General features: G+C 35.1%; 4 protein-coding genes across 4 annotated transcripts; 3 read left to right on the plus strand and 1 right to left on the minus strand.

The window, feature by feature from the left end:
* Nucleotides 1-1024: 1024 nt before the first annotated feature.
* Nucleotides 1025-2539, plus strand: LOC108192257 (beta-amyrin 6-beta-monooxygenase). The gene is made up of 2 exons (XM_017373364.2): nt 1025-2146; nt 2240-2539. The coding sequence occupies exons 1-2, from the start codon at nt 1025-1027 to the stop codon at nt 2537-2539; spliced, it is 1422 nt and encodes a 473-aa protein (XP_017228853.2).
* A 4516-nt stretch (nt 2540-7055) lies between these two features.
* Nucleotides 7056-7580, minus strand: LOC135152006 (uncharacterized). The gene has a single exon (XM_064091334.1). The coding sequence runs from the start codon at nt 7578-7580 to the stop codon at nt 7056-7058; it is 525 nt and encodes a 174-aa protein (XP_063947404.1).
* A 3965-nt stretch (nt 7581-11545) lies between these two features.
* LOC108192225 (stemmadenine O-acetyltransferase) lies at nt 11546-12013 on the plus strand. Its single transcript, XM_017373365.1, has one exon. It carries the CDS (start codon nt 11546-11548, stop codon nt 12011-12013), a length of 468 nt encoding a protein of 155 aa, XP_017228854.1.
* Nucleotides 12014-14929: 2916 nt separating this feature from the next.
* On the plus strand, nt 14930-16551 carry LOC108192226 (beta-amyrin 6-beta-monooxygenase). The gene is made up of 3 exons (XM_017373366.1): nt 14930-15878; nt 15975-16162; nt 16252-16551. Exons 1-3 carry the CDS (start codon nt 14930-14932, stop codon nt 16549-16551), a joined length of 1437 nt encoding a protein of 478 aa, XP_017228855.1.
* The last annotated feature ends 10127 nt before the right edge of the window (nt 16552-26678 follow it).

The following is a 26678-nucleotide window of genomic DNA, read 5'->3' on the forward strand; positions in this document are numbered from 1 at the left end:
TCAAAGTCAATCTACCCATCTCCCAGAAACCATCAATACAAGCTAGCTGTTAGCCTATTACCGGATACCTTCTACTGAATATAGGATTGAGATAACTATTGCTTTGTTTGCTGCAGATATTTTTCAATGTTAAAAGAAGATCATATCTAGCTACTAAAACTTAAAATCTTGTTCCCAGTTCCTAATGAATGTTTTTGAATCATTTTATATTAAATTATTATTCACTTCGGTGAACAAATATATATCCATATCCGTTCATTATATCCATTTTTGATATTTTTTCATTAAACTTCTTCATTGATCCGTTTCTTCATATTAATTAAAAATATAATATATTTCTCTTTATTGGTGTTTAATAAATTCCACCATCTTACCTCCAATTTCTCATTTTTCTTTATATTTGCCTATCTTTTTCTAAAACTCTTTATCCAACAAATTAAAATGTTAAAGGCTCATCGGAACCGACCTAGTATAACTATGGCATCAGACGACTGATAAATCTGATACGTATGAACAGTGGCGGATCTGACTATGAAGTTAAGGGGGGTCAATTTTTTTGTAAAAAAATTTAAAAGGGGTCACAAAAAAATTAAGGGGGTCAATTTCAATTTTACAACCTAAGAATACGTATAATATTAACAAAAAAAAAATTAAGGGGGGTCAGTTGCCCCCTCTTGCCCAGATCCGCCTCTGCGTATGAACCCCGGTATCCAAACCTGACATTGACTAAACAAAAATAATAATATTGCGCACTCCGTACATACGTCTTGTTTTACATGGTAATATTGAAACGTAAAGATAAACATTATCTGTCATGTTTTATTACATCAATAATATTAATGACAATTTCCAAGCCGCTACTTACATTTTTTTAGGGACACTTACAGTTTTTTGTTGGCTTGCTCGATATAACAATTGTAGTCATACAAGGCTATATATAGAGACGGCATCTATTATTGAGTTACCATAAAAATTTAGAGTTGTACAAGTCGATTGTTATATGTTAGCCATGCATGCACTAGATATGAGCTTTTATCTATATATTTTGCTTATAATTTTTCCTTTGTTGGTTTTGTTGGTATTGCTAAGACGCGAGAATGGACGCTCAGGCATGAAAATTCCCCCAGGATCATGTGGATGGCCAGTGATCGGAGAAAGTATCAAGTTTGTGTTATCCGGTCCGCAGAGATTTATCAGCGAGAGGCGAAGAAAGTACTCCAACGATGTGTTTCAAACGAGTCTTTTCGGGCAAAGGATGGCGGTGTTTTGTGGAGCACAAGGAAATAAGTTTGTGTTCACCAAACTACTGACCAGCTGGTGGCCTGTGTCTGTGAGAAAGGTTCTGGTTTTCCCCGAGTTCGCCGACGCTTCTGTGAAAGAAGTTTCGGCTGTGATGCATGGCTTTGTGCGTGAGATTCTAAAGCCCGAGGCACTCAAGCAGTACATCCCGGTGATGGACGCTATGGCACGAGACCATGTGGAATCGGAATGGGATGGTAATGAAGTGGTGAAGGTGCTTCCACTCACGAAGAAGTACACGTTTGATCTTGCGTTTAATACGTTTATGAGTGTTGTGGATGATGAGCATCTCGCGAGGCTATTCAAGCAGTTTACACTTATGACTACTGGACTGTTTTCGGTCCCAATTGATCTTCCGGGCATGGCCTTTAATAAAGGAATTAAGGGCGGGGAAGTGGTCCGGGGGGAGCTCTTGAAGATAATTAGCAAGAGGCGCAAGGAAATGATGGAGAGCAAAGAAGGCTCACAATTGTCTACGGATTTTTTGGCTCGATTGCTGCTGGTGCAGGATGAAAATGGAAAATATATGAGCGAAAAGGAGATATCGAATAATATTATTGGTTTACTTGTTGCTGGCTACGAGACCACCAGCACGGCTGTTACCTTTGCGCTCAAGTATCTTGCGGAGCTTCCACATATTTATGATGAGGTTCACAAAGAACTAATGGAAATAGCACAATCAAAAGGAGAGGGGGAGTTGTTAACGTGGGAAGATATTCAGAAGATGAGATACACATGGAACGTTGTCTGTGAATCTCTAAGGCTCACGCCACCTGCTCATGGTGGCTTTAGGGAGGCTGTCAATGATGTTTCGTTTGCTGGTTTTACCATTCCAAAGGGGTGGAAGGTATCTAACAAAAGCATATTCCAATTTCCTTTCGACTCTATATAACATCTACGAAACATTTCCCTAATTTATAAATTTTTGTTTTCTGTGCAGGCATCGTGGACAGTGCATAGCACACACAAGGATCCAGAATGCTTTCCGGATCCAGAGAAATTTGATCCATCAAGGTTTGAAGGGAAAGGACCTGCCCCGTACACATTCGTGCCTTTTGGCGGAGGACCTAGAATGTGCCCCGGAAAAGAGTATGCTAGACTTGAAATTCTGGTTTTTATATACAACATAGTTACCAGATACAAGTTGGAAAAGAGCAATCCCCGAGAGAAGATGATATTCCACTTTGCCCCAGTACCAAATGAAGGCCTTCCACTTCGCATAATCCCCCATACAATATAAAGAGCAGAGTGAAGATGTATGTGCAGTGTAGACTCTGCAGCATGTAGTTATTTCATAAATGTACTTATTCAAAATCGTGATACAGTTGCAATGTACTCCCCTCCTTCCCGTTTTACATATATTGTATGTGTAATGTGTGTCTTGTGAAAAAGCACTCATCTAAGAAAATTTTTAGTCGGATAATCTGTTAGTTGTCCTTTTTTTAAAAAAAAAATTCAAATATTTATTGGGAAAGATCGAAGAAAATAACAAAAGTAAAGTAGACCTTCACCATTTCTATTAGTTATAGTTGTTGAACAAGTATATATGAGTAAGAGAAATGGACCTGAGATATGTTGTTATCAGAGTAGATGAACGCCATTGAAGAACAAACTAAAAGTTTCATTATACTAGAGTGTTTGATTACAAGCTATAGAAAGAAGAAATGTAAAACTTACATACTAAGCTACCAATCTGTAACTGACTATATATAGAACTGAGTAGTCTAACTAACTAACAATAATTACAGCTAGCATTTCTATTTACAGTAACAGAATGAGAAGGTGGTGGACGTCCAGATACTTCCAGGCTGTTATGCTGAGCTGGACTATGCTGAGCTGGAGTAGTTGAAGCAACTGGAGTAGTGGATAGTTTAACATCCCCCCGCAAGCTTGGGAGGGGAAGACACATGCCAAGCTTGGATTTAAGCTCATTGAACTGTGGTGATGGCAGTATCTTGGTGAACAGATCTGCTAGCTGATTTTGGGAAGGTAAGTATGAAAGTTGAATCAAGCCTTCCATGACCTTATCACGAGTAAAGTGACAGTCTATATCTATGTGCTTCGTGCGCTCGTGAAAGACAGGATTTCGAGCAATATGTAAAGCTGATTGATTATCACAGTATAATGTGATTGGAGTAAGCTTGTCAATACCCAGTTCTGTTAACAATCGTACGAGCCAAGTGACCTCAGAAGCAGCAGATGCCATAGCTCGATATTCAGCTTCTGATGAAGACTTGGAGACAGTAGATTGTTTCTTTGATTTCCAACTAATTGGTGAATTACCAAGTAGAAGAAGATAGCCTGAGATTGAACGTCTAGTATTTGGGCATGCAGCCCAGTCAGAATCAGAATATGCTTTCAAGGTTAAAGCATTGATGCCGTTAAGAATAAGACCTTGACCAGCTGTGCTAGCAACATAGTGTAAAACATGCTGTAAAGCATCAAAATGTTGAATCCTGGGTGAATGCATGAATTGACTAAGTGTCTGCACTGAATAAGCAAGATCTGGTCGCGTATGAGTTAAGAAATTGAGCTTGCCCACGAGTGCTCGATACAGTGCAGTATCCTCAAATAATTCACCAGTATCAACATGGAGTTTTAGGTTGAGTGGTAAAGGAGTGGCAACATGTTTGTACTGAGTGATACCAGAATTAGTAATAAGTTCCCTTGTAAACTTTGCTTGAGTAAGCATGATGCCATCAGTACAATAACCAACCTCGAACCCTAAAAAGAAATGTAACAAGCCAAGATCTTTAATGCCAAAAACATGATGTAAATGAGCCTTAAATGCATTGATCTCAGCTAAATCAGTCCCTGTGATGATAATATCATCCACGTAAACAGCTGCTATAGTGATATTGGAACCAACCCTTTTAATGAACAAAGAATAATCATTCTTTGATTGAGTGAAATTCTGAAATTTCAGCTCCTGAAGTAACTTTGCAAACCACTCTCGACTAGCCTGTTTCAACCCATATATTGATTTTTTAAGTCTGCGGACTTTGTTGTGTGGGTTTGGAAGGCCTTCAGGCATCATCATATACACCTCTTCATGCAAATCTCCATGGAGAAATGCATTATTAACATCTAATTGGAAGACCTTCCACTTTTTGCTGGCTGCTAAAGAGAGTATACTACGGACTGTAGCCATCTTGACAACTGGAGAAAATGTTTCTTCGTAGTCTATCCCATATTTTTGGTTGAACCCCTTGGCTACAAGTCGTGCTTTGAAACGTTCTATAGAACCATCAGCCTTGAGTTTTGTTTTAAAAACCCATCTGCTCCCAATTGCTTTCTTTCCTGGAGGTAAATCAACAATATCCCAAGTGTTATTGGATTCCAAAGCAGCTAATTCTTTGTTCATTGCTTGAACCCAGTTTGGATCTGTTGAAGCCTCCTGATAATTTGCAGGTTCTTTGATAGATGATGTCTGTACAAGTAGTGCCTGATGGTCTTTTGGTAGAGAATCAAAGGAGACAAGATTACAGACATAATCTTTTAAGTGAACTGGCTTATGAGATTCTCTAGAAGACCTTCTAAGCACATTCTGTGGTGGAGACTCATCCTGTGGTGGAGATGCATCTAAAGATGTTTGAGACTTTGGTGAATTTATATGAGGATGTGGTGAGGTATTACCAGTGTTCTGAGAATCATCCAAAGTCTGAGTATTCTGATGAAAGACATCAGGTAGCTCAAAAGAAGAAAAATGTGCATGTATATGGTGTATGAGTTGGCAGAAAAAACTGTGTAATAGGGACAGTTGGAATTCTAGCCATATGATAGGGAAAGTTCTTTTCATGAAACTTAACATCTCTAGACACAGTTATCTTGTGAGTAGTAAGACTAAGAACTTTATAGCCTTTAGTAGCTGGAGGATAGCCAAGAAAAACACAGGGGTCTGCCCTGGGGTCAAGCTTTGATATGTTGTGTTAATGAGTGGAAGTGAAGCACAAGCAACCAAAACATCTCAAATAGGAGTAGTCTGGTTTACTACCAAAAAGTCTTTCATAAGGAGTGATGTTGTTGAACTGTGTTATAGGCATCCTATTGATAAGAAAAGCAGCACATTCTACACACTCCCCCCAATATTTAACAGGAAGCTTTGACTGAAAGAATAAAGCTCTAGCAGTCTCCATAAGGTGCTTATGTTTTCTCTCAACCACCCCATTTTGTTGGGGTGTATCAGAACAACTAGTCTGGTGCAAAATGCCAAGAGACTGATATATATGCAAGATTCTACCATGGCATAATTCCAGAGCATTATCTGTCCTAATGATCTTTACTGTAGCATCAAACTGATTCTTAACAAATCTAAGAAAGGTTTTCAAGATATCAACAGTGTCAAGTTTAGACTTCATAAGATGTATCCAAGTTGATCTACTATGATCATCCACAATAGTCAAAAAGTATCTACAACCATGATGAGTGGGGGTTCGAAATGGACCCCACACATCTATGTGAAGAAGCTCAAAATTTTTCTGAGTTTTTGTATTACTAGAAGAGAAAGAAAGCCTATTCTGTCTGGCAGCAGGACAAATTGCACATATACATTTGTCAAAGCATGTAGCAGAGAATCTTGTATCAATACAATGCAACTTCTGATAGGAAATATGACCAAGTCTTAGATGAAATAGTTTTGCTTCATCAAGCATTGAACTAACAACATTACTAGCAACAGAAACAAAAGTAGTCTTGTTATCAGATAACAGACATGGAGTAGTGGAGAGTGGAGATTTATCTGTGGAAGTGTGAAACAGAGTTGCATCAGCAAAATAGAGGCCTTGAGACATCCTACCAAGAATTATTGGTTGGGTCCTTGAAGGCGCCTGAAGAGTACAAAGCTCAGAAGTAAAATGAACAGAGTAAGATTGAGTTTGACACAATTTGTTCACAGAAATCAGATTGAACTTAAAAGTTGGAGCATATAGCACATCAATCAACTCAATATAATTGTTGAGTTTTATATTTCCTATGTGAGTGACCTTAAGTTTGGTACCATCAGGAATAGTAATCTGATTATCTATATGCAGTTCCTTATAGGTATGAAAATAAGAAAGGGATGAGCACATGTGATCAGATGCACCACTATCAATAATCCAATTATTGGTGTGAAGAGCAGAAAACAGGCAATAGTTACCTGCTAAGAGAGCATTTCCAGAGTAAGGAGCATTTCCAGAATAAGGCTCCTGATCACCAATGCTGTTATGTGCCAGCATTGTCATGAGATGATTGTATTGATCCACAGAGATGTTCTGAGAGCCAGAAGGTCCAGCTGCAGCAGATGCAGACTGTGAGTCTTTGTCACCACACAATTGTTTCACAGGATTGCAGTCTTCCTGAGTTTCAGGATCATCAGTAACAGTACAAGCAGCTGCAAATTTCCTTGGCTGAGATGGCTTAAAACCAGGTGGATAACCATGGAGCTTGAAGCATCTTTCCTTGCTATGCGCTGGGATCTTGCAGTGATCACAGAAATAGTACTTCCTAGGTTTTCCAGTCATAGCAGAGTTTTGAAACTGAGATTTGGCCTGGAATCCAGTCTGCTGTCGATTATAACCCTGATTTCTGTCAAAAGCAAATGCAGCAGAATCAGTAGGGGTAATGATCCTCGAGATTTCTTTGTGCCTTTGTTCCTGTAACAGCATCCTGTAGGCCTGAGGCAGAGTAGGCAAAATCTCCATCATCAAGATATGAGATCGAACATTAGCAAAATCTCCACACATTTTCATGAGAAACACCATCAGGCGCTGATCCTGTTATAATTTGAGCACTTTCTGTGTGAGATTGCAAGTGCAATTAGCACATTCACAAGTAGGCAGTTGCTTCAAATTGTCAATTTCATCCCAAACCTTCTTCAGTTGAGTGTAGTAATCAGATAGAGAAATATTCTCTTGAGAAACCTGTGAAATTTCTTGTTCCAAAGCATAGATCTGTGCAGAAGAGACTTGTCCAAATCGTTCCTCTAAATCGATCCAAATATCTCTTGCAGTGTCAACATACAAGATACTAGCAGCAATTGGAGGTTCCAAAGCAGTGATCAACCAGACGATGATCATGCTATTACAGCGACACCAGGACTTGTAAGAGTTATCAAGAAGATCAGGTTTGAGAAGAGATCCATCGATGAAACACATTTTGTTCTTAGCAGTGAGACCTATAACCATAGATCGCTTCCAGTTTGCATAAGAACTTCCATTAAAAGGAGTTGTGACAAGTTTCATGCCAGTATTATAAGATGGATGAAGATAATAGACGCTATTAGTATCTTGAGTTAATTCCATAGTGAATCAATAGAGAAGTATTGAAATCGAGAGAATTAGGGCAAATAGATCGAGAAAATCGAGAGAATTGCGATCGAGCGATGAGAAACAAGATGCAAGCCAAGAACTAGATGAAAGACTAGAAAAGAAGAATAATCTTACATGACGAGCTATACAGTGAGATCGAGAGGCTCTGATACCATGTTATCAGAGTAGATGAACGCCATTGAAGAACAAACTAAAAGCTTCATTATACTAGAGTGTTTGATTACAAGCTATAGAAAGAAGAAATGTAAAACTTACATACTAAGCTACCAATCTGTAACTGACTATATATAGAACTGAGTAGTCTAACTAACTAACAATAATTACAGCTAGCATTTCTATTTACAGTAACAGAATGAGAAGGTGGTGGACGTCCAGATACTTCCAGGCTGTTATGCTGAGCTGGACTATGCTGAGCTGGAGTAGTTGAAGCAACTGGAGTAGTGGATAGTTTAACAGATTACAAACAATATAATCATTTTATTTTGTTAGTCCTGTAGTAACACTACATGTAGCTTTTCGGATTTAAAAATAAAATATGATAAAATTGTTACATTATTTCTAATCTATCTCTTAAGTCCATGTCTCTTGATTATATATACTTACTCAACTAATAGACATAGTAAAAATCTATTTTACCTTTATTTGTAAATAATATAGGTAAACGAAAAATATAAAAAGGAACCGGGATTAATAAATACACATACACAGGTTTTTCCTCAAACTCAAATAGAAACATAATTAATTAGACTAGAAAGCAATCTGATCAAACATATGTAGTTTCTTTTACAATTTAAATTAAACTTGTGCCACACAATTTTTATGACCGTTTTTCTTTGTCATCACTTCATCCATCCTTTAATTGCACATCATTCCTTCTTAAACTTCTTGCACATATATATAGTAACGTGATAATTTTTAACAGTTTAAAAAGGTAACGACATGAAAATACGTGATATTTAGTTGTCTTTAAACCTAAATTTCGATACGCCAGTATCACAAATTCTGTAGACACATACCAAAATAATTTGAATTAAAACATAAAAAATTTAAGAATATAAAATATACAAAATAAAATATATTCAAATTTAAAATAAAAAATTAATACAGCTAATACATTTTCCTGTAATTTTACATACTTTGTATTTTTCTCACATATTTGTTCCTAAATTATAATTTCATTATATTTTATGTTTTGTTATACAAATATATTGTAAGTTTTATAAATACAGTATATATTTTTCTATATTATATAAACATAATTTTTTCGAATAACGTAGTTAAAATTATTTAAAATATTGAACATAGGTTTTCAAATATGAAATGAAATATAAGAAAAATGAGGACCACTTTGTATAAAAAAATTTAAGAACAAGAAAAATATAAAAAACAACAAATACAATGTCATGTATTTTCTTATACTAGCTAAAAGCCCGATCATGATTAAAACAATGACATGAGAGTAATTTTATATTAAATATGATTATATAGAGTTAAATAGATCTATACAGTAGCAACAATACTTTTATAGAGTTATATTGATTTATTGAGGAGCAACATCAAGAAAATAGTTCGTGACATTGAAATATCCATATATCTATTTATAGATATACACATGTATTGCGTTAGATATATACGAAAATCCAGAACTCGTTTGCTTTTTTTCCTTCTTTTATCTTCATTGTTAGTCATATTCATAACTATCTGTATATATATTATATTATGTTAATCTACACAATACTAGAAGAAAGATTGTAGAAGATGAGGTTGAATACAATCTTTTACAAATTAAAAGATTCAAAAACAGATACACACAATTTGCAGTAAATTAAACAACACCAAGTATTTAAAAATACGTGTGGATTGTTTGATCTACCCGTGAAAATATATTAAGAAGAAATCTATGGATTCTTACAAACTCACAACTGCTGGTTTTTAACACTAGGACTCTTAGGAAATCTCTAGCTTTGCTCATGTTTCAAACAGTTCAAATATTGCTACTAACTTGGTCATATATTCCAAGTTTACAAAGTTTACTTAAAAACAAAACTAGCACTCTAATCTAAACTTTGTTGCATCACATTTGTCTTATACAAGTCTTCTGAATTGTCTTCATATTTGACTGTTCTTCTTAATTTGATCCAGGTTGCGTTACATAAAACAGATGCGTTTCTGCTTCTTCTTTATTGTCTCAGATAGGCATCCATGTCTGTATTAGTGAAATCAACCCATGTGATCTATCAGATTAAGCACGGGTCATTTTCAACGGATGTAGAGTTATCCGTTGAAACATGCTTCATCCGTTGATTGATTTACAAGTTTCATCTCTTGACTGGTTTGCATAACTCATCCATTGAGATCTTGAAGACTTATTCGTTAGGAAGCTTACAGCCTTCATCCGTTGACATGTTGATTATACATCTGTTGATTATCCTTCACTTATAAAATTACATGGCATTGAATATTTACAAATAGCCATCATATTCTACCTATCCGTTGATGGATCTTAAATTAAGACTAATATTGATTTCAACTGATAAAATATCTAACTAAAACATGTTACAACGTTTATGTTATCATCAAAACTAGTGATTCCTAAATCCTAACATATTAAATTTAGTAAATGAAACTTATTTTACAAAATATTGGTGTACTTTTATTTTCTCATAAAAAAATTCGAAGTTGAATACAATTAACTCAAAAAAATTATAAATGCACAATGACGACAACTCAGTCATGATTAAAATAATGACAATATATGATTTCTTTTCAATTTGAAAATAAAATTGTATATCATCTCTTCTGATCAAGACAACTCGATAATAATTAAAACAATGACAACGGAATAATTTCTACATTAAGTATGATTGTATAGAGTTAAATAGATCTACAAAGTAGCAACAACAACAGCAAAATGGTTCTTGACATTGAAGATATCTATATATAGATATACATATGTGTTGCAGTAGATATATTCAAAAATTCATAACTCGTTTGTCTTTTTCTTCTTTTATATTCATTTTTATTCATATTTATAACTATCTAAATATATTATATTCAAGTTAAGAAATGAAACTTATTTTGAAAAATAGTGATTGACTTTATTGTTTCATAAAAAATCTCAATCCCAAAAAAATTATAAATATACAATCACGACAACTCGGTCATGATTAAAACAGTGACGATGTATGATCTCTTTTTTATGTGAAAATAAAATTGTATGTGAACTCTTCTGATCACAACAGTTCCATCATGATTAAAACTATGAAATGAGAATTATTTCCATATTAAGTACGGTTATATAGAGTTAAATAGATCTAACGAGGGCAGCATCAAATGGCTCTTGATATGAAGATATCCATATCAATATCCATATAGAAATACATATGTTGTTTGTATGATGATAACCAAATTTTGGTATTTTGGTATTTGTTGTTTCTATATTTCAGTAAAAAGTATATCGCTTATTAATAAAGAGTATAGATTTGAATTTTTTTCCGAGTATTTACAATATTCATATTAATTAGTTTAATAGAGAAAAACAAGTGATTGCATTTTACACGGTAAAGGCTTCTAAAAAATAAAAGTAGACTATAATTTTGAAACAAACAAAGTTGTACTCTTAATTCTAAATCGCTCATTTATCATGCGATGATTTCCAACATAGTAATACGCTTCAATTTTCCCGTAATATTTTCCATTCCAAACTCAATTATCCAAAAATTTATAAATGTACAATCATCATAGCTCGGTCATAATTAAAGCATATCTCTTCTCAATTTAAAAATAGGAATGGATATGATCTCTTTTTAATCATCACAGCTAGGTGACGACTAAAATAGTATCATGTGTATAAATGTATAATTGCTATATAAAGTCTGATTGTGTAGAGTAATATAGATCCACCGAGTACAAACAATAATAGGAACAACAGGAGAAAAATGGCTCTTGACATTGAAGTTCTCTCTAAACAAGACATAAAGCCGTCTGTTCCAACACCCCAACACCTCAAAAAATACTCCATTTCATTCCTTGATCATATTGCCCCTAGAGTTTTTATACCACTAATCTTCTACTACACTGCAATTGATAAAGACAAAAACAACCTCAAATTCGACCACCTCAAAAAATCTCTTTCGGAGGCATTAACTAAATTTTATCCACTAGCTAGCCGATTTATTGATAACGCCCATGTTTACTGCAACGACGATGGTGCACACTATGTCGAAGCCCGTGTCGACTGCAACTTAAAGGATATTATTCGTGATCCGATACCTAATGAACTAATCAAGTTGCTTCCACTGGAGGTGGATGATGCTGCTGTGGACGTCAACTTGGCAGTTCAAGTCAATTTCTTCGAATGTGGAGGAATCGCTATTAGGCGCTGTGATCTCGCACAAGCTAGCTGATGGCTTGTCATGCGTAAATTTCATGACTACTTGGGCTCCTATTGCTCGCGGGGAGCCCAACGTGCCATCCCCCATTCTGGATTTAGTGAAATTATTTCCACCGCTTGATATTTCTGGATTCGAAGATCGTATAGGTATTTTGAAAGAAAATATAATTTGCAAGAGGTTCGTGTTTGATGCTACCAAGGATATGACACAACCAACACGTTTTGAAGCCGTTTTGACTTAATTGAATATCTCAAGTCGAGATTTAATGATTTTGTGATCAGATTCCACAAATGACATTCGGAGACCACATTATGAGCAAGTTTTGTGGGGAAACAGATTGCTTTGCATTCTGCAACCACAGATGATAAACGCCCTCGAGCGCCTTCGTGTTCTTACAAATAGCACATCTGTGCACCAATTAAAGCCAATCCATGCATCCATCGCCACCGACAGCCATGGCGGATCGAGCGGGACGCTTATTACAGAATTATCTATGTTTTAGAATTTTTTAAATATTAATTAAATCCTCATTTATTAATTTCTACATCAATAATTGTCACTTATAGAGAATTATAATGTGATTCAATGAATAATTGACTTATTTGAACATTTCTCATGTACAATATATTTTAACAAAATATATGCTATTAATATTGGACTATTAGAACATCTCCAATGGGGCTGGTTATAATCGTGGGCTAGAGTGGACCTGCAAGATATTATGCAGATTTTGTTGAACCTGTAAGAAATTGTGCTTCAATGACAGTATTGGCTATATTGGTTGACTATAATTTAAAAATAGTATTTTTAAATTGTTAAAATAGAATATATCACTTCGATATGGTAATAAATCATGTGCAACTTCTTACAGAGTTCTTACAGACCTGTAGAGGTTCGACAAATATAGTCATCCATAAAAAGTTGGCTAACATTATAGACAGTTATGGTTGGAGTGTGAGTTTTTCGAGAAGTTGGCTATACTTTTTATTTTTGGCATGTTAAGAGCTTTCTATGGTTGGAGATGCTCTTATATATTGAGTATCCTTTTTATAATATTTCATTTGTGACCTCAGTTATAATATTTTAGTTTGTCTGTTGTATTATCCCTTCGTTCCAGCAGGTTGTTTACGTTGACTATATGCACGTATTTTGAGACTTTTATAAAGTATAGTTTCAAACGTCTTTTTAAGTTATTCTTTTTTGAATAAAAGTTTAAATGCTAAACTTTTATTCAAAAAAATATTGAAAAAATATTATGAAACTATACTTTATAAAACCACAAAACAATTATGCAAAAATAACGTAAAGAACCAGTTGGGACAGAGAAAGTATAAAAGATTCCATAATCAATATATGCAAAGCGTCTAAATTTAACCATTAGCCCCTTAACTTGTGTTAGACCATTTTAAATGAGCTTTGTTATAATGGTCAACTAAATTAAATTTATAAGATATAATATAAAATTTGCTGAACCGGTAACATATTTTGTTCCGATTGTACTGACTATATTGATTAACTATATTATAAATATAACATGTTATTATTATTTCGAATTATAATAAATATAATTTTTTATTTTAATATTGTAATTGATGACGTGACGTGACATTTGCTACATATTTGTAGTGGTTCGACAAATAGTCATCCATAGGAGCTTGATTAAAAATATAGACAAGAAAATAATATGATTGGTTCGACAAATAGTCATTCATAGGAGTTTGATTAAAAATATAGATAAGAAAATAATATGATTGGAACGTGATATTTTCAGGAGATTATGTGCCTGTTTGGGACCCAGAAGCAATTTTTGGTTCTAGCTTCTACATTTTTTTTGGACCTGTTTGTGTAAAGAAGTGAAAACACTTTTAAGAAGCTGAGAATGCTATCTTCTCTCCCACAGCTTGTGCTTCTTTAGTTTCCAAACATTTTATTAACTTATTTACTTCTCTAATACACTTCTAATTTACTTCTCTACTACATTTCTTTAATTTAAGTAAGAAATCAATTTTTTTAAATTTGGTCAAACGGCCCCTATCTATGAATTTTATTTTTAATACACTAACTCACGATTTTTTATAATCAGAATTGCTCTTATATTAATTTCGCTAAACGCAACATTGGCAAAAGAAAATAATGACACAGTAACCTATATACAGGGCGTACTCAACTAAACATCGAATAACGCTTAAAATTATAAACTAGTAATTTTCAGTTATTATGTTTCATTATAGAAACTCTGAATTTGTACACATGTCCAGAAGACATGCATACAAATTTTCGGTATATATACTGCACCCAAAAACCATCAATACCTAAGCTATTACCAAATACTTTCTACTAGATATAAGACTGAGATAACTATTGCTGCACACGTTTCAAATAAAATATTATTGCTGCACATATAATTTTATTATAAAAAAATTTATCTAACAACTAGAACTTAAAAACTCCTCTCCGATTTCCTGCATCAATATTTATCATACTTTCTAATCTATTATATATAATTATAATTTTGACCTCCGTGCACAAAGTCTTTCATAGGGAAAAAAGTCAAAACCGAGCTGATTTTGTAGTGTAAACTGTATTAAGGAGTGGCCCTATTTCAACCGAATATCAAACCTTCTTACGTCCTGTGACCTGTTTCACTTGGTCTATGTTGTAATAACGTTGCGATAAACATTATCGCTTATTTCACTACATCAATCATCATTTATTACGATTTCTCAACCTACTTACATTTTATTGACTAGCTTGATTTCTATCGTAGTTCTCAGCCTATATAACGAGCCATGCACATAGTATTTCAGCATACAAATTTAGAGTTCCCGACTTGAAATACTTCCTCCGTCTCAGTTTAACAGTCGTTTTCAGTCCGTCTCAGTTTAACAGTCGTTTTCAGTTTTCTTACTTGATCGATACATATTAGCTATGCAGACTCTAGTTATGAGCTTTTATCTTTACATATTACTTCTCATTGTTCCTTTGTTAGTTTTGCTGGTGATACTTAAACCAAAGAGTGGATACTCTGGCAAAAAACTTCCACCAGGATCCACTGGATGGCCTGTGGTTGGTGAGACCATGAGGTTCGTGTTATCAGGGCCGCAACGATTTATCCGCGAAAGGCGAAGAAAGTACTCTAACGATGTGTTTCGGACTAGTCTGTTCGGGCAAAAAATGGCTGTGTTTTGTGGAGCGCAGGGGAATAAATTTGTCTACACCAAACTATTCACCCCCTGGTGGCCAGAGTCCGTGAGCAGGGTCATGTTTTTCCCCGAGTACACGGACACTCCTGTGAACGAAGTCTCCGCTGTGATGCATAGTTTCGTGCATGAGATTCTAAAGCCGGACGCACTAAAACAGTACGTCCGGGTCATGGATGCCATGGCACGAGAGCACATTGAGTCGGAGTGGGATGGTAAGGGCGTCGTAAAGGTGCATCCCCTGGCTAAGAAATACACGTTTGATTTAGCGTTTAGATTATTTATAAATGTTGTCGATGTTGAGCATGTCACGAGGCTGTTCAATCACTTTAGGCTCATTACTACTGGATTATTTTCGGTCCCGATTAATCTTCCCGGGACTGCCTTTAGTAAAGGCGTAAAGGGGGGGAAGATGATCAGAGAGGAGCTTTTGAAGATCATTAGCAACAGGAGAAAAGAAATGATGGAGAGAAGAGAAAACACCCCATCGTCTACTGATTTTTTGTCGCGGTTGCTTCTGGTGAAGGATGAGAATGGAAAGTATTTGAGCGATAAGGAAATATCGAATAATATTATTGGTTTACTTGTTGCTAGCTATGAGACCACCAGCACTGCTGTTACCTTCATGCTCAAGTATCTTGCGGAGCTTCCACATATTTATGATGAAGTTTACAAAGGTACTAAAAATCAGTGCCTTAAATTTTTAGTAAGAAACGTTAGTTGATATAACTGTTCAGATTCGTTGTTAATTGAAATTATTTGATTAAATGCAGAATTAATGGAAATATCACAGTCAAAAAAAGAGGGGGAGTTGTTGATGTGGGATGATATTCAGAAGATGAGATACACATGGAACGTTGTCTGTGAATCTCTAAGGCTTACGCCACCCGGTCACGGTGGCTTTAGGGAGGCTGTCTCTGATGTAACTTTCGCTGGTTTTACCATTCCAAAGGGATGGAAGGTATCTAAATAACACATAGAGTCTAATTTATAAAATTTTATTGTATTATCTATGAAGAATTTCATTAATTCTGTAAATTTTGTTTACAGGCATCATGGACAGTGCATACCACACACAAGGATCCAGAATGCTTTCCGGATCCAGAAAAATTTGATCCATCAAGATTCGAAGGGAAAGGACCTGCCCCGTACACCTTTGTACCTTTCGGCGGAGGACCCAGAATGTGTCCGGGAAAAGAGTATGCTCGACTTGAAATTTTGGTATTTATATATAACATAGTTACCAGATACAAATTGGAGAGGATTAATCCCAAAGAGAAGATAATATTCCACGTTATCCCGGTACCTACTGAAGGCCTTCCGCTTCGCATAATTCCCCATTCTATATAGATAACTGCGCAGCCGGCCGGCCGGCGTGTACTTTATAATGTTATGTGTATAATCATGCAGATCAAGTTCTAGTTTTCAGATATATGAACAATCCAATAAGATATCTCTGCTAGAATGATTTTCAGACATGTAAGACATGCTATGTAATTAAATAGACTAATGAGTAATGAGTCGTATCGATTCCTAAGATTTCATATTATATTTTCACACTATGATTGTGTGTACTGTAGCAGAACATAAAAGAAACTGAGCAACCCTAGCTAGTTTCAAACATTCAGAACTGTTCTGTTGCTTTTAAATTAAACGTGATGGTTCTAAACTGTAAATACCGTCACATTGAGCACACATTAATGTGCTTAATATCTATGAGTCTTCCGTAAATTATGTGCGAGGGAATGAATAATTTCATGATCAAGTGGTAAAATACAAGTGACCTATGCTTAATATATCAGAAGCTATATTGTTAGTTCAGTATATCGGGTTAATTTTCTAATAAAATAGTTTTGATCAATTTCTGACTATCTGATTAATTCATGTATTATGTTTTTTTAAGGAAAAAAATCATGTATTATGTTTTTTCTTATTCCCATTTTTTACAACATGCTAGAAATCATATAATTATCAAGATTATGATACTCAACTTTACAAAATACTCTGCAATCTGAAAAGAAAGAAAAAAAAAAATCTATCGACAATTGTTACTATCTCTCTCTCCTCCGTCGTCCCTCCGCTTTCTTTACAAATAGTTTGGGAACTGATAAATGTATATAATAAGGAGAAAGAAAAGTGTATAAAGTGGATAGATTCAAAATCCTTGTCCATGATAATTATAACCAATCTTTTGATTTTGGCTATATTTGACACTGTCTAGACAATTATTATATTAAAATAATAAATTTTATTTATACCATATTTGGAATAATAATGGTATACCAATTTTAGAATATAGTCAACAAATATAACCGGTATCATCAAAATAAAATATATTACATATTTATCGAATTTTATATATATAATATTTTTAATGTCCAATTTAGCCAACTATTTTAACTTAATACCATTGCAAATTCTCTTAACATTCATATTAGAGTAATTGACAGTTCACACCCCTAACTTAAGTGGTTTTGCAATTTGGGAACATTTTTATAATGTTGGCAGTATGCAACCCAAAGCTTATAATTATTAAACAAACAACAACCCGATCTCCAACTCCCATTAAAAGTTAACGGCCAACATTATTTGACCGCTATGTATAATACCCGTCTTAATAAAACTGTTGAGACACAAAGATTGATACCATCCCCCCGGCCCAACATCATCTCCAAAATTTCCCCTTAATCTTGATCGATTGAGAGTTAAGAAACCCTAGATGAGTAATATAATCTTGATCAACACAATGTGAGGTCGATTGAGAGTAGATGGTCACGTTTTTAGAGAAAACCCAAGCTGGCTTGAAGTTCCTCATGAGTACTGGAGTAAAAGAATGCTTGTCGGTGATTCCATAGCCTACTCTCGCTCCTAGCGACGAGTACCCCAAAATATTGAGGTTCAACTCATGACTATATCCTCGTTTTTTTATGCATGCATGTGTTTAGAGATTTTCTTGTATGATTTATGAGAAAGTGGATTAATGAGTAATTGACAGTATACTCCTCTAGAATTTATGTTTCCAGTGTTTTTATTATTTATTGCATAATTCATATCTAAGTGGATTTATATAGTTTGGTGCTTTTTATAGTATGTGGTGGTCCCTTTGTGTTATATAGTGTCTGAATTGAAGGAGCAAGCTAACTTTTTACTAAATATGTTGCCACGTGCATTGTAAAGTGTCCTATTATATTGTAACATATTTTTACATATGTATGTTGATACACATAGGATTCAAGATATTTTATAATTAAAATGGATTATGGTGGGAAGTTTGATGATAATGTTGATAGCTATGTGGGTGGTGAAGTTAAGTACTTTGATATGTGTGAAGTTGTGGATTTTAGTCTAATTGATATGGAGTCCATGCTTACAGAACTGGGGTTAGTGTTTGGAGAATTTTGCCTTTGGTTTTGTATTCCTGATACAGAATTGGCGAAGGGGATTATGCCAATTGTCACTGATGAGGAAGTGGTATCAATTAGTGTTTACACTGCATATTTTTGATGCTTGAACATATATACGACAGATGAACCACTTGATACAGTAGTTGGTGAGCCGAGGATCAAAGGATTGAGAGGATTGAAGATATGAGAGAGGAGGTAGGAGGTAGGATATGTAGGTGAGCCTGCTAGTGACAATGAAGGGGTTAATCCACCTAAGAAAGAAGAAGAAAAGGTGAGTTGGGAAGGTAACAATTCCAACTTGGATTCTAATGACAGCGAAGTTAAGAAATTGCCACAAAAAAGGAGGAGAATACCCCTACCTAATCCACCCTACAGGACCATAAAGAGGGGAAGATATTCAATGACGAGGGTATGTAAAAGTGTCCTTGTATAATTTTCATATGTAAAACTGTATAACTTGTGTACATTTTTTTTGCAGAGATTGTTCAAAAATATAGAGGACACTCTAGTCATCATTACTGATGAGGATGGTCCTCTTGAAAGCCAACCAAGTTAGGCTGAAGAAAAAAAAATGAGAAATCAAAGTCAATGAAAGGGATGATAGTGCCAAGGAAAAAAGCTAATCAAAGCACTAAAAAACAACAGACAAATTAAGAAAAAGTTGAAGATCATGTGGATAATGAAAATGTTGAAAAAATTGAAGACACTGAGGCTGTTAAAAATTATGAAAAAAATGAAGACTTTCTGGCTGATAAAAAAGGACAAAAATGTGAAGATCATGAGGGTGATGACAAAGTGGATAACATCTCTGAGTCACAGCACTGATGAAAGGATCGCAGTTTCATCTTGTGATGATGATATCAGTTTCGATGAGTTTAATGAAATGACAGACATGGATGACTCTCAATTCAAGATAGGCATGCTTTTTGCAAGTGGAGCAATATTTAGAGTTGCGGTGAGGAAACATGCCATAGTCCAGCAGAGGCCTATCAGATTAAAGAAGAACTTGGGTGATAATAAAATAAAATGGGTGTGTAGTGGGGGTTGTTAGTGGAAGTACTATAGTATCAAGCAGCAAAGGACATAGAACATACAAATAAAGACCCTGATTAACAGACATACTTGCAATCCTACATGGGTTCTGAAATATGTTAATTCCACATGAATTGCAAATGAATATGAGTATGAAATCCGATTGAACCCAGCATGGCAAACACAAGCATTTCATGCAAGAGTTGTCAATGACTTGAAATGTAAAATTTCACTGTCTATAGTGTACAGAGCATGAATGCCACAAGAAAGAGTACTATTTGAGGGTATACATCCACGTTCTTGAACCTTTAAATCGGGAGCAATTTTGGGAGGAAACATTTGAAACTCCAATCACTACTAGAAATTTGTCAATAGACATCGGTACATAGACATCGGTTGTAGTTTCACCCGATGTTAAAGAACCTTTTAACATCGTCAAAAAATTAACTAATGTTTAAGAATTTTACGACATGAGTATTTTTTGTAACTAATGTCTAACGACCTATCTTAAAAAAATAAAAATAGGGCGGCATTTCCTCCCGCCCCTTGATTTCATAATAGAAGGTGAATTTTTTCAATTGAATCTGGTAGCCTTAGCCAAAATTCCCCCCCAATCAAAAAACATTCCCCTTTCTCCATACCAAAAAAATTGAAGACCCACTTTATCTAACAAAACATAATATTTTTCAACATAATAAACGTTTTCCATACCTAACAAATTCCATCTTCTCTCTCCACGATATAAACCCTAACGCCCAGTTACCCTCAAATGGACCAATTTGGTGTTCCGATCAATTTGGTTGTGTGTTTGGTCGATTTGCTTGGTGTTCCGATCAATTTGGTTGTGTGTTTGGTCGATTTGCTCGATTTTCATGCTTTCGAACCACCCCTGTTGCTCAGGATGCTATAGCTCAAGCTGTTCGTCTCCTTCTTCAAGAATGTATGTGTCCTTACTCGAAAACTCTCTAATATTTGTTCTTTAGTAGTGGATTTATCTTATTTAATGTGTATTTTTAGTAATCTACATGTAATATATCATTGTTCTGTTCATACCCTGGTTAAGGACAATAAGGGTAGTTCGGATACGAAGTATGTGGCCATTGTGCTTGCCCTTGGGACCGAGTGCGATATTGGTGAGGATGTTTAACATAATTGTGCTCAATTTGTTTTAATATAGCATTTGGTTTATAGTCGCTGAAATCTCGGGTTTTGGCGTGTTTTCCTATTTGTGTATGTTTCGGTTTTGTGTTGTTGAAAACATTTTCTAGAATTCAAGTAAACAATGTGTGTTTGTGTGAACGGGAGGTTTTGTCTTATAGATAATCATGTTAAATTCAGGTTGCATTTTTAGTTGTGTGACACATTGTGGTCTACCGCTCTTGGTAGCTGATGATGAGTTCTGGGATGGGGTGTCCACTGTGGAATTTTGGGATTTGCCTACATTTTAAGATGTTGTGACAGTTGTGGGTTACCCATTGGTGGGGATACAATATCCGTCATTGGCGGGGATCACACGATGCAGGGAAATTAACATCAACATTGTTTGTATTACTCTCTAAGTTTAAATGATTTTTTCAAATTATAATTTATCAAATACACTAGAGCATAATGATATGGGTCTGAAATTGGCCCTAAAAATTATTGGGTTATTTTGAGCCCGAGTCTGATTAAAGGTCTGAGTATGAGGCTTGGATTCTGGGTTTAACACCCAAAATTCGTAACTAGCAGATTGAGGTTATAAAAATCCTGTTGGGCATCCACATTTGGGAAACGTGGGCTGCCCAATCTCAAGGCTCGAGCCCCCAGCCCGGTCAGGGCCCAGAACTCGAATCCTAGTCCTACTAGGAGTCTGATTGATGAGTCCAGGACCCCGAGAGTCCTACAAGAACTCTGAATTTCGTGGATAACTATCTAGAGTCTTAGATAACCTCCAGCAGCTCAGGATAAGGATCAGGGGTAAGTCCTATCCTGTCTCTGACTCAAATACCTATTTCTACTAGGACTCTAACACCAGGGATCCTACTTCTAATCAGTCTATAACCCTGAGACATCTATATAAAGGGCTCTACCCCTCCAAAATAGAACTACGTTTTTTGACTTCATTCTTCACCCCGCTGAAGATACGTCGGCACCTCGTGAAGACCCGTCTGAGTTCCGACTCGCGAGATTAGTCAAAAAGCACGAAGCTCACCCCTCGATTTTTGATCCATAACATTTGGCGCCGTCTGTGGGAAGAAGACAACAACCATGGTGTCCACCAGATTACGCTCAGAAATTCATGCTCCTTCAAACAGAGACAACACTACAACCCAGGATCCACCCTCTTCTCAGGTCACCGCTGGAACCTCGAATCCCATCACCACCACACCACCAGTCACATTGACCCTTGCTAGCAGTGGCACAACCACCGCTGCTCAAACCTCGATTCCTATGATTTTTGGCACGCTGCCCCTATGACTAATGTTGTGGCCATAGCCACTGATCATGAGACTCATTACTCAACCGTTGTGACGACCACAAGAGGACCAACAGATGAGTATGTAGTTTATACGGACGACTCTTCTGAAGATTCAGAGAGGGACTATGATATTCCCCCACGAAGAAGGAGAGACGGAAACCAGAGCCGGGGCTCCCAGCACAACACTAGGCCGAATAACCCCGAGTCCCGTCGACCCACGGACCAGGAGTACGAAGCTAGGATTCGAGCTTATGAACAGGAGATAGCTCAATTGAAAAGAGACAGGGCGGTACATCAGGCCAGGCAGCCACCGTCCGAACCTCGGCAACAGACTGAAAACCCTCAGAATGCAGGTATGAATAGAATTCACTTGTTGGCTGCAGGTGATCCAGATAACCTGATCCCCCCATTCACCGAGGAGATCATGGCAGAAAGGATTTCTCGGAAGTTCAAGTTGCCCACTATTAAGGCGTATGATGGAACGGGTGATCCCGCGAATCATGTACGAACCTTCATCAATGCATTGCTGGTGCAACCAGTCACGGAGGCCATTAAGTGTCGAGCCTTTCCCCAAACCTTGAGCGGGATGGCACAACACTGGTATAGTGGACTACCCCCTAACTCTATATCCTCGTTTGGAGATTTGAGCCGAGCTTTCATAGGCCAGTTTATTGCACTACAACAATAACACCATTAGACAACACTGATCAGACAACGCACGGTGAAAAAAGCGTTGTTTGGAAAAAAGACACAACACTTTCTTTTCGTCCTCGAAAAATTATTGTCTAACACCTACGACCTACAACGGTTAAAAAATTGTTGTCTAGTAAATTCAATTAGACAACGGTTTCTTAACTGTGGTATTGTGTAATGATGCATGTTAGACAACTGTTTTGAGAGCCGATGTGTGAAGAAACTTCAGACAATAGTTCAAGAAACCGTCGTTGTAATTAGACAAGTGTTTTATTTGTTGTGTTGTTTATGAGGAGTTCAAACAAGGGTTTTATATAGTGTTGTGTGACTGGGAAGCTAACATACAAGTGTTTTTGTTAGCATTGTAGCATGACATTATAGACAAGCCTGTACTATCTAATAAAATGTTGTATGATTGAATGAATTTTAAGAAAATGGATGTACATAGGAGAGTGCAAAGATTCAAAGTCCTAACCAAAGTTATAACAAAACAATCAATTTCTTGATAGTCATTTGTTTTTCTTGCATTAGATCAAGAATTGATCAAGGAAATGCGAATTTTTAACTCATAAAAATGAAAATTTATTATACAACGGTTTCCTTCCCATAAACTGTTGTCTACACTACTTTTATACAACGGATTTTCCGTGAACCATTGTTTGAGCCTAATTTAGACAATAGATTTTCTTAGAACGGTATACTTCTGTAACAGTTGTGTCATTTTCAATTATACAACATAGGTGCATATAAAAACCATTGTCTGTTAGACACTACATGACAAAAAATACCTTTTTACAGTAAGACAAAATTTACAATTGACTAGTATTGTTAAAAAAAACATACAAAATAAACATAAAAAAATTGATTTTTTTTATACATGACTAATATTGTTAGTTTTCGACATCCGTACGGTTAGATCATCAAAATCAATATTTATAAAATAATACGGAGCTAATCTTATATATAGCAAAGATCCTATTCAGTACTTTCTAAATTGTAAATATAAAACACATACCAATACTCATGTTCGAACTACAAAATTATCTTCATAGTACAAATGACAATTGATATTTGCATATATACATAATATAAGTATATTTGTTAAGACAAAGAGTACAAAAACAAGAACTAATCAAGAAAATGTGAATTTCTAACTCTTAAAAATGAAAATTTATTATACAACGGTTTGCCTCCCAGAAGCCATTGTCTACACTACTTACATACAACGAGTTTTTCCCGAAACATTGTTTGAGCCTATTTTAGACAATAGATTTTGTTATGACTGTATAATGTCCATAACAGTTGTGTCATTTTAACTCATACAACACACGTGCCTATAAGTACCGTTGTCTGTTGGACACTACAAGACAAAAATTACCTTTTTACAATAAGACAAATTTTACAATTGACTAGTTTTGTAAAAAAAAGCATATAATATAAACATAAAAAAATCTAATTTTTTTATGCATGACTAATATTGTTAGTTATTAACATCCGTACGGTTATATCATCGAAAAAAATATTTATAAATTAATTCAGAGCAAATTTTTTACATAACAAAATTCCTATCTAGTGCTTCCTAAATTGTGAACATAAAACACATAGTAATACTCAGGTCCGAACAACAAAATTATCTTCCAATTACAAATGAATAATACAAATTTGGACATATGCATAATATAAATATATTTTTTAGATAAAAAGTACAAAAATAAGAAATGATATAAAAACAACGATCATCACTAGTTTTGTTACAACAGGATATAAATAAATATTGAAAAATTTAAAAAAATTATACATGACTAATATTGATAGATATTAAGATCTTTATATGTTTTCATGATCGAAAATAATATTTCAAAATTAATACGGGGTTAATCATATAGATCACAAAACTTCTATTAAGTACATCCTATATTGTAAATATGAAATTTATACTAATATTGACATTTGAACCACACAAATATCTTCTTATTACAAATGAATAATAAAAATTTGTGTATATTTTATTTAGACAAAGAGTACAAAAACGGAATACATCGAGAAAATGAGAATTTTAACTGTTAAAGAATTATTAATTTTTTATTAAATAGTTGTATTTCAACTATATTTTGTGAAAAAGATTTACCAGATTAATTTTTAATTTTTTGAAGATTTTCACAAATAACTAAAATAATTAGATATTGACATCTACATTAAAATTGTTTTTAAAATTTATTTAATATGAAATATTTGTAATCAAATACAAAAATATAATTTAAAAAATTCATTTATTTATAATTCAACTATATGGATATTACAATACATTGATTTTGTTATTTACACAGGATGAACGAATGATTTCCACCTAACAAAAATTTTCAATTCCCTCTCTACTTGTTTATCCAAATTTTCATTTCCCCCTCTATTTTGACCTAAAATTTGTAAGTGAGAGTAAATCTCTCTTCTTCTGAATCTATCTCTTCCTCTTCTGATGCGGCTGTGTCTTCCCCACTCTTGCCGCAATTGATTTGTTAAAGCATCTCCCCCCTCCCCTCCCTCTCGCCCTCTGTCTCTCCCTCACCCTCCTCTGAACTCTCCCCTCCCTCCCCCGTCTCTATCTCATTTTCTACAAAGCTTACTCAGATCTGTTCTGTCGGCGATAACCCCAAAGGCCATTCAAGTTTTTGATGCCGGTGTTGACCGTGCTGATTAGTTTAACAACAATTCACCTTATGAAGAGGTAAACGAATGCTTTTTACTGTGTAATTGTACTTGATTTTGTGGATAAAGTTTGAATCTATATGAGATTTTTGTTTGTGTGTTTGATTTTAGTAGTAGTTGTGTGTTTTAGTGATGGATCTTGTGTTGTCTTGGTTTTGTGTGATAACATTTGTGCTTTGATTTTAATCTGTGTGTTTGGAGACAGATGATTTTATTAATTTTATATTTGTTTTGGCTGATGAGGTTTGTTAATTTCTAGATATACATGCTTCATCAACTGAATAAATATCCCTGGGACATTCTTGTATATATTCCGAGGCATCCATACAACTGACTTCTTTTTGTCCATCTTCTTCTTATAGAGTGTGGGTACATTACTTGCTGCAGGTTATTTTAATGACCAAGCAAGAAAATGACTCGAGATGGTATGTTATATTTTCCGAATAATATTATATTTATGTATCTAATCTTTAAAATTTCATATACAGCACATATATGTTAACACAAATGTTGTCAATAATGTAAGAGAGTTTGGAAGAAATCTCTCTGCTTCCAGCAGCTCATATGGATCTACCCACATGGCATCTATATCAAACACTACCATCAATCCTCCTTACTCTGCTTTTTACTCACATGGTTTGTCTTTATTTTCGACTTTTTTTAAATCTCTATGACCATATTTTCGGGCCTGGACTTTTTGTGCATCTCTACGCATTTCGGTTAATTTGGTATCTTTTAATGTTTAATTCAGGTCATAAAGGAACTTATTTTTATCCATCACAACAACCATGCCAGAGATTTGAATGATATTCCGCTGAACATGGTACGTCTTCTGGTCCATGATTATATTGCAAATAGTAGCTTGCAAGAGTTTTTATACTTCACTGATGATAGAAGCAAGATGCTGATGTTGTTCCTTATGTTGTTAATAGTACCTTAAAGTCAGCAAATATTTTACTTGATGAACTCAATCCCCATTTGTCTGATTTTGGCTTAGCTGCTCCAACTCTAAATACAGAAAGACTGGTATGTTGATAGGGCTCACAATTGCTACAATTTATTGTGTATGAATGACGTGAAACCATGGAAGATGGCACACTGGTATATTTTGAACTCGAAACATACTCCTCAACCACATTAATTTCTTTGTACGAAAAGCATATCAAGAACTTTTTTATGTATTACAG

This window comes from Daucus carota, chromosome 1 (assembly GCF_001625215.2).
Source record: "Daucus carota subsp. sativus chromosome 1, DH1 v3.0, whole genome shotgun sequence".
Taxonomy (NCBI): Eukaryota; Viridiplantae; Streptophyta; class Magnoliopsida; order Apiales; family Apiaceae; genus Daucus; species Daucus carota.

Bases quoted from the DNA above. Each gene is read 5' to 3' on its own strand.
- LOC135152006 (XM_064091334.1), bottom strand. From the start codon at position 7,580: ATGGAATTAACTCAAGATACTAATAGCGTCTATTATCTTCATCCATCT.
- LOC108192225 (XM_017373365.1), top strand. From the start codon at position 11,546: ATGGCTCTTGACATTGAAGTTCTCTCTAAACAAGACATAAAGCCGTCT.
- LOC108192226 (XM_017373366.1), top strand. From the start codon at position 14,930: ATGCAGACTCTAGTTATGAGCTTTTATCTTTACATATTACTTCTCATT. The intron at 15,879-15,974 runs GTACTAAAAATC...GATTAAATGCAG, and splicing joins TTATGATGAAGTTTACAAAG to AATTAATGGAAATATCACAG. The intron at 16,163-16,251 runs GTATCTAAATAA...TTTTGTTTACAG, and splicing joins CCATTCCAAAGGGATGGAAG to GCATCATGGACAGTGCATAC.
- LOC108192257 (XM_017373364.2), top strand. From the start codon at position 1,025: ATGAGCTTTTATCTATATATTTTGCTTATAATTTTTCCTTTGTTGGTT. The intron at 2,147-2,239 runs GTATCTAACAAA...TTTTCTGTGCAG, and splicing joins CCATTCCAAAGGGGTGGAAG to GCATCGTGGACAGTGCATAG.